Here is an 11,885-nt window from a genome sequence, read left to right on the forward strand (position 1 = left end):
TGGACAAACTCCAGGGGGTTTTGCCCCTTGTTGTGAGGTTGGGCGCGTGACCTTTGGCCAGCGGCTATGTCATTGCGACATCCCCAATTTGCCAACATGGGCAAAGTCGAGCAGTCACACATTTCTCAGCGAGAGACAACCAGCGGCGAAAGCAGCTCATCGCCCGAGTCTCCAGGTCCATCACTCGACGACCGGGCTCGAGGCCTTCTCTCGTCGACCCGGACATTATCACGGATCTCGACAACCTCGACCGTCGAATATAAAGTGTATAAACGACGCTTCTTCGGCCTAGCGCAGTTGGTGCTGTTGAACATTGTGGTTTCGTGGGACTGGATCGCATTTGCGCCCGTCTCCAAAACCTCGGCGACGTACTTTGGCACGACCGAGACCAACATCAACTGGGTTTCGACGGCGTTTCTCTTCGCCTTCTGCGTAACCACCCCGCCTACCTTTTATGTTCTGCACAAGTACGGCACAAAGACTGCCGTCATCATTGCCGCCTCGTTGGTGCTGGTGGGTAACTGGGTCAAATATGGCGCGACCAGGGCAAACAACTTCGGCGGCGTCATGTTCGGTCAGTTGATCATTGGCTTTGCGCAGCCGTTCGTCCTTTCGTCGCCCACGACCTATTCAAACCTCTGGTTCAGCCCTGCAGGACGCACCACCGCGACGGCGTTGGCATCGTTGTCGAACCCCTTTGGCGCAGCGCTGGGCCAGCTCATCTCACCTTTCTGGGCAGATGAACCAAACGAGATCCCCAATATGATCTTGTACATCTCCATCATCTCCTCGGTGGCGAGCGTGCCGGCCTTTTTCATCCCGTCACGACCACCATCTCCACCATCGGCGGGTTCGGTGGCGGACCACATGGACCGCACGTCATTGCGCCATGATTTCGGCGTTCTGTCCCGGTCAACCGAGTTCTACCTCCTCTTTCTCCCCTTCACCTTTTACGTGGGCTTCTTCAACGCCTTTTCATCCCTGCTCAATCAAATCTTCGAGCCGTACGGCTTCAGCGAGACCAACGCCGGTATCGCCGGAGCCGTCTTGATCGTGGTCGGCCTCGTCTGCGCGGCCATTTCGAGCCCCATCATCGACAAGTATAAGTTCTACCTGGCCTACGTCAAGGTGGCCGTCCCCGTGCTGGCGATCTGCTATATAGTGGTCATATGGGCGCCGCAATCCCGCTCGCTGGCGTACGTCTTTGTCATCTGCGCTATCCTTGGGGCGGCGAGCTTCGGCCTCGTCCCAGTAGCGTTGGAGTTCCTCGTCGAGATCCACTATCCTCTGGGACCCGAGTTGGGAAGCTCCCTCTGCTGGTGCGGCGGCCAGATTCTGGGCGGCATCTTCATCGTCGTCATGAACGCACTGAAGGCTGGCCCCGATGCCGACCCACCACAGAACATGAAAAAGGCACTGATCTTTCAAGCTGTGCTGGCCGCGCTGGTGATGCCGGCACCTCTATGCCTCGGCTTATTTGGCCGACAGGCTCGTGTGAGAAGGAAGCGATGGGAAGCTGATCGCGCCACCGCAGACGAGGTCGTGCAAGGCTACGTCGACAGAATTGAGGACGACGATGATGAGCAGAGATTGCGTGCGCAAGGGCAGGATCCCGGGTCTGCGTGAGAAGACGTACGCCGATATATGGCGAGCGAGGAAATCTTTGTGCGGGCATGCAAGTTATGTCGAAGGATGTCCAAGGGATATTTGAATATTTGAAATGATTTGAAAGCAAATAATATCCAAGAGGAGGAACGACAATCTTCATGGCTGGCTGGAAGTGATTGTATATTGGACAAACATACTCAGTACAGGTACGAGCACGAATATATTATTAAGGAAAGGACATCGAGATGTCGATTACATATGGAAGGGGAGACGCAGCCAATTCCTCAAGAACGTATCCTCCTCAAATCAAGTCGTCACTTGAGCGTACGAAGTGGATAATCTTGGCGGACCTGGTCCTCGGGCCCTGAACAGTAACTGATATCTATCTGCTGTGTGCTTGGTACTCGTATCAAAACCCCAGAGTCGGCATGGCATGGCATGGCTGGCTGGGCCGCACTGTCAAGAAACGAAAGTCCTTCCGAAAAGGGAAAGTGTTCAAGTTACTAGCAAGGAGACCACCGACCACAGAGACCGCAGATGACGGAGCGGATTGGTCAGTAGTGGGCCAGAGGGTCCGAGGGCTAGTACTCGGTAGACCGAGACTTGAGGCAATCAGTCGTTCAGCCAGCCAACATTTGCCTTGGCCTAAACACTACCTCGTACCTAGTGCACTACGGGTACATGCGAGAAGGCTAGAAATGCGGCTCGACTGGAGCAGGGCAAGTTGACAACAGTCCAGAATCAGCTATACCAAGCACAGCCCAGAAGAGGAGGGCGGGAGTCAATGCGTGGTATCAACGTGGACGTTTAATAACGCCTCGAGCGTGAAGGAAAACATAGATAGGAACGAACGGGGCAATGCCGCCGGGACTGAGAAAAGGAAAACCGTTCCGTCTTTGATGCAATAATAGGTATGTATATACAAGGCGCGATGACTATGTATGAGGAGCACAGGTGTATGGATGCATTGGGCAACCCGAACCCTTCACACCAAACCCTCTTAAAAGCTGCATCCATGTGAGCAGAGGAATCTGGATCTATCCCGTCTCTTCAGGAGCAGCTTAAGTTATTGGTCCACGTCATGCCGTCCATTTGGGCGAGTACATATGGCTTGTTGTGAGATCTTCTCTTTTGCTTGCAAGTCTCTTTGTTCAATGCAAACTTTTATCGATCTCGATGAGCTGTCGGCGTGAGGGTGATCTATTTCAGCTGCTTGAAGAGTTTGGGCGCAGCGCACTGTGTTGCGCAGTGTTGGAGGTGGAAAACTGTGTTTCGCAGTGGTCAGCTTTGGTGTCCTCTTGCCACGCCGCAGGTAGGTACTCTGGTAGAGACGGTTGCGATACGTACACTCTTCAACACAGTTTTCCTTGGGGCCCTTGTGGTCGGGATTCTCCTCCTGTTGAGTAACACGCTCAACGCATTCGTCAAAGTGGTGCTTGTAGCCCTGGCACTGGGCGGATCGGGCGCATTCTGCTAGTTGTTAGTCTTCTCCCAAGTCCTCGCACAGTTTACCGCGTGGTAATAACAGCTCTGCTCTGAACAATTGTGATGATAAGGAGAAACATACCTTCTTCCAGTCTTGGCTTTGGATCTACAGGCTCCTCCTCCTCTTCCTCTTCCTCTTCTTCCTCCTCTTCTTCGCCCTCTTCCTCTGCGTCTTCACCTCCCTCCTCTTCGCCTTCTTGTTTATCCTCACCACCTTCTTCGTCGTTGCCCTCCTCGCTGCTGTCACTTGACTCTTCGTTATCGTCGGCGGGAGCTTCGGCTTGGACCTCCTGAACGAACGAGACGGAGCTCAGAAGGTCGGAGAAGAAATCGGTGATCCCCATTGTGAAGTTTGTGGAGAAGGCTGAGGATGAGAAAGAATGGGTCAAGTGACTACGTAGATGAAGTCCGAGATGGGCGCAACCACTCTAGAGACTCGAGAGGATCGTTGGTGTCTCGTTGAGTTGGACTTACAACGTTGTGTGGAAGGAGTTGCAAGTTCAAAGAGTTCGAGCTAGCTTGAGCTTCGGAGGAAGGAAAATTACAAGGCGCATGATTGGCCAGCGAGGTGTTGAGGCGCCAAGCCATTCGGTTCGCTGGACTCTTTCACGATCGAGTCCAAGGACGATACCACCGCGAAATAACATCTTTAATGTTAGAATGGCATATCATCGTACTGAGGATAAGCTAATCAATAGAAACAAAATCTTAAATAAGGCTGGCCTCGGATCTCTGAGAGAGGAACCTTCTTGCGTCTATGGAGAACGCCATGCACAACCGCAGAAAGGAGGCCGTTTGTCCGTGGTGCCTCCATATTTTACTGTCAGCCACGAGTCTCTGACAATCTTCGGTCCAACTCAGCCTGAATGCTCTGCTGTTGTGTCTCTTCGTACCCTGGAGGCGCGTCGCTTGGTGTTTGCGATTCACCTTGAGGTGTTCCAGCTCTCCTCAATTCCGGAGCTGTATGAGGACTCATCAAGATAGGGGAGTTCACGTCCTCGCTGGTAGCGCTGGATTGGTTCAGAGCTATGGGATCATGCCCAGACTCGTTATATGAAGGCAGCTGATCAAGATGGACGTTGTCCAGATTCACATTGCCCAAGTAGGCATCCTGCCGCGAGCCTGTCAAGTTATTCTCCCTCGCTGTGGACACTACTTGCTGAAGTCGCTCCTTAATCTGTTCAAAGGTGGAATGGAAATCGGGAGCTCCACCTTCTTTGAAAGTCAACTTGAGTTCAACGGCAGCTTGTGTTGCGGGAATGTTCCCGCCAGGAACCGGCTGTAAGAGGGCCTGCCAGGCATTCGGTCCGAACCAGGGCAGGGTAAGATGTGTGTCGTGCAAATTGAGAAGGGGCGCGGAGAATGATTGGAGCTCCGAGGTGGACTTCTCTGGCAGATACACGATCTGTGCATGGTGTCAGAAACGACTTTGTTGTTGATTCCCCTGTAATTCTTACTCTCTGATTGGTCAAATAAACGATGCCAGAGTTGCAGTGGATTGACACTGGATTGTTCCCTGGATATGTCGACGGGGTGGTGATGGCGAGACCAATTCTCGGCGATGACTTGTGGATGATCCTTTCTCCTGGCAACGGGACAAAGGCTCCTTTGCCATCGAGCATGACCCAACTGGATATGACATCATGAGCGTTGGGACACTGAGGGCGGGATGGCATGGGGGACATACTTGATGGACATGGTTGAAAGTGCGCAATTGAGCTGGGTCCTATGGCAAGGAGTGTCTCTCTCAAGGGGACTGTTCACCAGGTGAGTCTCAACGTTGTTTCGCTGGCGGAGGACTTTTTTACCCGCTCTCGGTCCAACACGGAGCAACGGACGACCGGTATGGCCGGAGGAGATCAGGTTGCGCTCATCTTCGACAATGGAAGGCTGAGACAGTCATGTGCCAGCTATTGAAATAATGCAAGGGATCGGTTGACCGCGAAACTGGAGCGTGCGTAAAGAGCGGCAGGCAGCTTTCCCTGTGAAATGCGGGATGATGGCGAGTGAATGCGCCAAGATGCGGTTGAACCATGGCGGGATGTGCAAATGAGGAAACTCTGTGACGCCGCCCTTCTCATCTTAAAGCAGCGTGGCTAACGAGGTTTTTGATTTCTCCCTTAACGATTTTGCCTCTGTCAGAGTCTTTCCAACGACTACTGTTCGCAGTATATATTGACATTGCACAGGACTAAGAGCCACAGTTCTGAACCATCTGGTAGATACCAAATCTATTTCCCTCGGGATCTGTCACGTTGATGTAGACGCCGTGATCACCCTCCGCCGTCTTTGGCAGCACCGTCTTCCCGCCCAGTTCATGGATGCGGGCTTCGGTCTGGTTTGAATTCCTAGTCAGACGCTGTTGTCTCTCAACACACCTAGGCACTTCATTGGGAGACTCACCTTTTCCAGCGACTCGACCATGTGGTAGATCGTGACGCCCGATCCCAGCTCCTGCGTGTTGGGGCCACAACCATCGGGCATTTTGACAAGGCCGCCTCCAAGACCTGGAATCACCAGTGGGTGTTGTAAGCAATCAATCGAACACATCGCCCCATTTGTGGAGGAGAATCTTGAAAGGACTCACCTTCGGGGTCCTTGAATCGGAACATTGCGACCTCGTGTCCTGGGCCGGAAATATTTGGCTTCCAAGTCCAATTGGGGAAGACGTTACTGTAGAAGGTCTTTCAACGCCGATGTCAGCAAGATTTATAGAGAGGTCCGAAGACGAAGAGGCAGAGGGATGGGAGAATATCCTTCGTTGTGCCTTTCGTTGTCCTTTGTTTGACCTTCATACCTTGAGCTTCTCGATGTCGCGAGCAGGAATTTCAATCCAACATGGCGACCCTTCAGGAGGGGGGACCCACGCGGCAGCTGCAGCTTCAGAAGACATGGTATCAAGTTATTTCCTCGATGGCAGACAATGGATACCTTGTTGGAGTGTATCTGCTTCGAGAGAAGAACCGAGAAAAGAGGAAAATGAAGAGGATCTTTTCAGAGGGTCCTCTCGACTATTTCCTCTGTTTAAATACCTCTTTCCCACCACCTCCTCTACGACACCTCCCTTACGAGCAGAAGCGGAAGGATCGGCGATTCTTTACCCCTTTGACTTTGAAGACCCTCGCTCCTCCTGCAAATGCCCGAACAAAACCTGGCAAGCGAGTCCTCGTATTCTGGACGCGTCCAATCCTCTTCGCCAATATCACTAGTTCCATCGCCTTCGGGACGCGAAAGCACATGACATGATATCAGGAAATGAAAAACCCCGCCTTTCACCTCTTCCGTCGGCCGTTCATAGGAAATTCTGATTGGGCAACAAGGCGACGTACTCGCTTATATCCCGCGTTGGTGCGTGGGAGCAGGGCTGGGCACCCCAGGCATGGTCGTTGTTGCCTAAAGTTTAATATGCCTAGAGCCAGGGCCAGAGGATTATTAGTATTGCCATTCAAACGACAAAGTAGTATCCCCTGCTTCCTTGCTGGGCGGTGACCTCTGGTTATAGCTGGTACCCGTGGGAGAGAGGACTTGAGGTTCTTGTTCCAAATATCGATGGGAAAAGTCTAGCGTTGAGTCCTTGATCTGGCCTGGCCTGACCAAACCGGACCAGCGACTCTCTGATAGACAGACACACCATCCATCTCTGTACCCGTCGAGGCGTTTTCAACTCCACAGACGCTCATGTCTCGATATACCTGGAACTCGTAGACACCAGCGACTAGCAACAAGTAACAAGTAACAAGTTACAGGTATTTATTAGGACGTTGTCAATCCTCTTTCCTCATATGAGGATGCAGGCCCGGAGCTTGTCAGTCCCTTATAGGTACTTTGACAAGGTTCGGGAAATCAAGACAACAATGTTGTGTTTTGGATAGTCGTACATTACTTCTGGACCGGTCCGACCATCGAGCCAATACATGATCTCGACAAGTGGACTGGCAATACATATCATGAGGGTGCCAGAATACTTTGGGCAAACTGGTAGACGTGATAAAGACGTGATGGTAATCCAGTGGTCTAAACACCGGCCTTCCTTTCGTTTTTTTTTTTTTTTTACATCGTCGTACAAGGCACCTTTTATGGTACTATGCTCCTCGTCACGCGACACCCGACCCAAAGACCTCGGAGTGGATGCGCTCCTTGGGCACGCCCAACGCCTCCAGTTCCCGCTGCTGGAGCTGCATGAACGGGATCGGCCCGCAGAGATAGTACTGCGCGTCGGGGAGCAGGGCGAGATCCTTGACCTTGTCGAACTCGATCCGGCCTTCAAAGTCATAGTCGCGGCCCTTTTTGTCGCCGTCCTCGACGTGTTCGTAAAACACGGCCTTTTTCACCTGTGGGTTCTTCTCCACCACCCGTGCGAGGTAGTCCTTCATGGCGTGGACGTGGCCCGAGCGGACCGCGTGGATGAAGCTGACGGGCCGCGTGTTGTTCTGCCCGATCACGGTGCCCAACATGGACAGCATGGGCGTGATGCCGACACCGGCGCTGATCAAGACCACGGGCGTGTCGGCGTCGACGTCGAGGAAAAAGTCCCCCCGCGGCATGCTGACGTCGATCTGTGCGCCTTCGGGGATATCCTCGTGCAGCACGTTCGAGATCCTCCCGGCGGGGATTTGTCCCCTGGCAGACTCCTTCTTCACCGATATCCGAAAGTGCTTGCCGTCTGGGATGTCCGACAGGCTGTACTGTCGTGGCTGGTAGACGCCGAGTTCCGGGAGGAAGACCCTGACCGACACATACTGGCCCGACTGGAATCCTGGGAGGGGTCCCTTGTCCGCCGGTTCGAGGTAGAAGGAGACGATCTCGTCGCTCTCGTGCACCTTCTTCGCCACGGTGAATGTGCGCCACCCGTTCCATCCCCCTGTAGTCTTCTCGGCCTGCTTGTAGAGGTCCCGTTCAAAATTGATAAAGATGTCTGCGAGCTGGGCATAGGCCGCTTTCCACGCGTCGAGTATGTCGTCAGTCACAGCCTCGCCGAGCACCTCTTTGATCGCAGCGAGTAATTCTTCGCCCACGATCGGGTATTGGTCTGGCTGGATGTCCAGGCTGGCGTGCTTGTGCCCGATTCTCGACACCGCCGTGGTCAGTGCGCCCAGGTTGTCAATATTGTTGGCATAGGCCCAGACAGCGTGCGCCAGAGCCGCCGGCTGAGCACCGGTTTCTTGGTGTGCCGTGTTGAATATGTTGCGCAGAGTGGGATGGTTGTTTAGTAGTCGCTTGTAGAAAAGGCTCGTGATAGTGACGCCATGTTCCTGGAGAACGGGTGCTGTTGACTTGACGATGGCCTTTTGCTGCTCGGTCAGGGCCTCTGCTTGTCGCTCCGACGAGGTGTTGAAATGTTTACGGTCGATACTGGGGGTTGTCGCTATAACCCTCGAGACTCTGATGGGGGTGGATCTCTGGAAGAGGCGGGTTGGATTGCAGCCCCTCAATGCTCGACTTCCGACCACCTTGCTCGCCATTGTCCTTGTGAGATGATGTGTAATTGGAGTTCCTATTGAATGTGAGAAGGCATACGCAAGGGCCAGTTATATATTCACCATCGCGACAACCCAGTGGAACCTGTTATGTAAGTCGAATAACCGCAGAAGTTCTTTAGCTCTGTCCCCCGTGTCACGTACTTGGATCGGCATTCGCCTACATAAGCCGGCGTGTTCATGTACTTGCAGATCCAGGGGGGAAGAAGCTTTTCCAGTGTTGCGCCTCAGGTGATACCAAGATTTCATAGGGAAGCAACCTCATCAGGGCAGTGAATCTGGGTAGCGGGATATTGTCGCGGGCGAAAACAAGCATTTCCCCGGCAGACCAGTATGTGTGAGTGAGTATTGGGGCTTACCATACACTCACTCAGTTCATTACCTACCCATAAGTCTCAACAGTTGAGGCGAGTATGCCTCAATAACTCGGCAGTGTTCAAGTGGTGTGACAAGGCAAATCGAAGATCCAGAACAGCAAAGACAAACTGGGCAAATCCTCCACGATGACGACGTCCAGGAACGTTTTGTCCCTTGGGGTGGATGAAGCCCAGAAAACCGGAAAACCCACAAAATTCTTAACCATGTGGGACTTTCCCCAAGCAATCCCAGCGAAGCGAAGCCAGGCGACGAATGAGACACACGGGCTTAATAATTGGCCAAAGCTAAGGGGAAAAGGGTCCGTTCCGAGGAGATGGTAAACACACAAGTCCTTGTAAATATCGCGGACAGCCGGTTTCACCCAGATTTGCTTTCCACTTGTATTTACGGGTATGCGGAGGGGGGAAACGTGGCATCCCAGATCGGAAAACTGGTGAAACATGAGCTATTATTTTACGTGTGTAAATGCGATCGATTTCCACGGCGTTAAGGCGTTGATGGTTCTTTGGCGAGCGGATCCCGGCTCCCCTTGTACCTACCTATAAAGTACAAGTACCTCGTCAATTAAATCCTCCAAGTCCCCGAGTGTACAAGCACAAAGGCTCGTAAGGCTCCCGGCAGCATCCCGAGCTGTTCTGGCCGCTGCGGGCTGCTTTGGATCTCCCCTCCCACCCCTGCCAGGGCAGCCTTGCATCCGCTAGCAGAGAGACATCAAATTATCAGACGCAGTGCAGGTATTTTCAAAAATGGGCGTAGGTATTGTCTCTAACGCCTGATGTTTGTCCACAGAGATACAAATATGCCGTCTTCATTTCTCTTTACGGCCTCCCCCTCGGCCTTTTGATACACAACATTGGCCATCCACCTTTGCACGCCCAATTTGGCACAGGATGGAGAATATCGATGCGATGAACGAGGGAATTTACCATAGTCCACAGCACATCCTGTCTCAGTATTGTGTTTCCACTCCTTCCATCCCCTCACATCGAATGCACGCTGCTGTTCTTGGTCCATCGTCGGAACGTCTTCCCGTAAAAGTAGAAGATAATAGCACACAGGCAAAACAGGAGAATCAACGACGCATTGGTCATGATTGGCGGGATATAACCGTCGTCGACGATCCAGTTCTAACTTCAAGTTAGTGCATCGCTAGAAATACCAGAGCGGAGTGCGACTTACCGTGATGAACTTGCTGAAACCGTATCCCCAGACATTCTTGTTGACCGTGATGGCCACAAACAAGCTGCCGGCAACGGGCTTGTAGCTGTCGACGGCATAGGTCGAGGCGATGCCGGGAATAGCTGCGACCTGGATACCAGCACAAGTGTATCCGATAATGACAATGGCTTGCCACGGCCATTTGTTCTCATACCCGACGCTGACAATGATGTTGCCAAAGTACATGATAATGACGTACGGAATCAACGCAAGCAGGCGCATCTCAGGTTCACGGACGCCTTTGTTCCGTGCTGTCGCTCGAGCGGCCACAAAGTCGGAAAATGGTCCTGCTGTAAACAGGCCAATCATGGCGCCCACCAGGATGGCGAAGTTGGTAAATCCGATTTGCTCGGTGGTAAAGTTGTAGGGCGGCGCCGCGAAGGCTTGAGTCTGAGTCAAATTGAGGGTCAAGAACGAAGAACAGCTCCAGCTGACGATAAATGCAGCCAGCTCGACAATGGGGAAGGCGAACAGCTTCCATGGAATCCAGAGATCGAGGATGATGGCCCTGAGCGGATCTGGATTGGGAGTGTAAAGACCCCATTGGGCCTTGTTTGGCTTGCCACGGCCGAGCCAAGGGTCGCGCTCAGCGGTTTCGACCGGACCAAGTTCGTTGTTCCCGGGTGCCTGTTCAAGCACAGCGTCTGAATGCTTCGGATCAGCGCCCTCGACACCTTCAGACTTTTCTTCTTGTGTTGCAATGGCATGCTTGACCACCTCCTTTGGATGTTGTCGGTGCCACTTCGTCTCGGGGAACATAAAGACCACCATTACCAGGGAGAGGGCCAGCAAGGCAGTGTAGAACCACCAGAAGCTTCTCCACCCAACGTTTTCAGCCATTGCACCAGCGATGATGGGCGCAACCATGAGGGATCCCATGTAGACGACCCAGTAGAGCGTATTCCACTTGCCACGATCGTGGAGGAAGAAAATATCCGCAATGACTGCTGGCTGGATGGTTTCAGCCGGACCAGCACCAATGCCGTTAAGACTAGGCACTGTGTCAGCATGCTTTCGTGTACTGGACAGAAGATGGTTACGCACACGCAAGCCCCCATAAAAGAGCCATAAGTCTGAGCTCTTGCACGCCAGATGGATGAGCCCAGGCAGATTAGCTGGGAGAAAATGTAAACCGGGCGACGGCCGAACGTCGAGCTGAGAGGGACCCTAAGTCGCGGTTAAGTAAGTACGTGTTGTCTTCCCCGTGAAAAGCCATGAGAGCATACCAGATGAAGTTGCTGAAGCCAAGCACAAGGATAGCAACGCCGGTAAACTGCACTGCATCTGCCAGAGAGCAGTTGAATGCCTCGATGTAGTCGCCAAACATGGGTGCGAGAGATAGTGGACCAAAGCCCTGCGTGAAGCTGACCATGCTCGAGGCTACAATCGCCGAAAGCTTCCAGTATGTCGACCAGTTGAGGGGATCATGGGGATCCTCTGATGGTTGTGGAACCAAGACACGATGGCTCCTGCCGGTGCTCTTGACGAAATGATGCGATCCAACATCCGCCATCAGCTCCGTGCCAGGGAGGATCTCGACGTTGAGCTCTCGCTCAATGGCGGAGAGCTCCTGTTGCACCCCGGGTCAGTTCATCATCGAGAGAGGTGTCTCTTCTAAGGGTAGAAGCGCATACCTGTTCATCATAGTTCATCTCCATGGTGTAGAGTAAGTTATCGAGGCCGGTTGTGAGTAGGAAAGTTTAGTTAGGGCTTAAGGGG

The 11,885-nt window shown here is 52.9% G+C and overlaps 6 protein-coding genes across 6 annotated transcripts; 1 reads left to right on the top strand and 5 right to left on the bottom strand.

Annotated features, from left to right (window-relative positions):
* Window positions 1-96: 96 nt before the first annotated feature.
* On the top strand, window positions 97-1,626 carry Z517_09662 (uncharacterized protein; the record flags this gene model as incomplete). The annotated part of the gene is made up of 1 exon (XM_013425570.1): window positions 97-1,626. The coding sequence occupies one exon, from the start codon at window positions 97-99 to the stop codon at window positions 1,624-1,626; it is 1,530 nt and encodes a 509-aa protein (XP_013281024.1).
* Window positions 1,627-2,808: 1,182 nt separating this feature from the next.
* On the bottom strand, window positions 2,809-3,437 carry Z517_09663 (uncharacterized protein; the record flags this gene model as incomplete). The annotated part of the gene is made up of 3 exons (XM_013425571.1): window positions 2,809-2,873; window positions 2,956-3,078; window positions 3,176-3,437. 3 exons carry the CDS (start codon window positions 3,435-3,437, stop codon window positions 2,809-2,811), a joined length of 450 nt encoding a protein of 149 aa, XP_013281025.1.
* Window positions 3,438-3,916: 479 nt separating this feature from the next.
* Window positions 3,917-4,769, bottom strand: Z517_09664 (uncharacterized protein; the record flags this gene model as incomplete). Its single annotated transcript, XM_013425572.1, has 2 exons — window positions 3,917-4,498; window positions 4,551-4,769. 2 exons carry the CDS (start codon window positions 4,767-4,769, stop codon window positions 3,917-3,919), a joined length of 801 nt encoding a protein of 266 aa, XP_013281026.1.
* Window positions 4,770-5,284: 515 nt separating this feature from the next.
* Window positions 5,285-5,986, bottom strand: Z517_09665 (uncharacterized protein; the record flags this gene model as incomplete). Its single annotated transcript, XM_013425573.1, has 4 exons — window positions 5,285-5,428; window positions 5,497-5,600; window positions 5,681-5,777; window positions 5,891-5,986. The coding sequence occupies 4 exons, from the start codon at window positions 5,984-5,986 to the stop codon at window positions 5,285-5,287; spliced, it is 441 nt and encodes a 146-aa protein (XP_013281027.1).
* Window positions 5,987-7,187: 1,201 nt separating this feature from the next.
* Window positions 7,188-8,555, bottom strand: Z517_09666 (uncharacterized protein; the record flags this gene model as incomplete). The annotated part of the gene is made up of 1 exon (XM_013425574.1): window positions 7,188-8,555. One exon carries the CDS (start codon window positions 8,553-8,555, stop codon window positions 7,188-7,190), a length of 1,368 nt encoding a protein of 455 aa, XP_013281028.1.
* A 1,373-nt stretch (window positions 8,556-9,928) lies between these two features.
* Window positions 9,929-11,824, bottom strand: Z517_09667 (uncharacterized protein; the record flags this gene model as incomplete). The annotated part of the gene is made up of 5 exons (XM_013425575.1): window positions 9,929-10,075; window positions 10,128-11,157; window positions 11,211-11,333; window positions 11,393-11,736; window positions 11,801-11,824. The coding sequence occupies 5 exons, from the start codon at window positions 11,822-11,824 to the stop codon at window positions 9,929-9,931; spliced, it is 1,668 nt and encodes a 555-aa protein (XP_013281029.1).
* Between the last annotated feature and the right edge of the window lie 61 nt (window positions 11,825-11,885).

The sequence above is a fragment of the Fonsecaea pedrosoi genome (genome assembly GCF_000835455.1).
Source record: "Fonsecaea pedrosoi CBS 271.37 unplaced genomic scaffold supercont1.6, whole genome shotgun sequence".
In the NCBI taxonomy this organism is placed as follows: domain Eukaryota; kingdom Fungi; phylum Ascomycota; class Eurotiomycetes; order Chaetothyriales; family Herpotrichiellaceae; genus Fonsecaea; species Fonsecaea pedrosoi.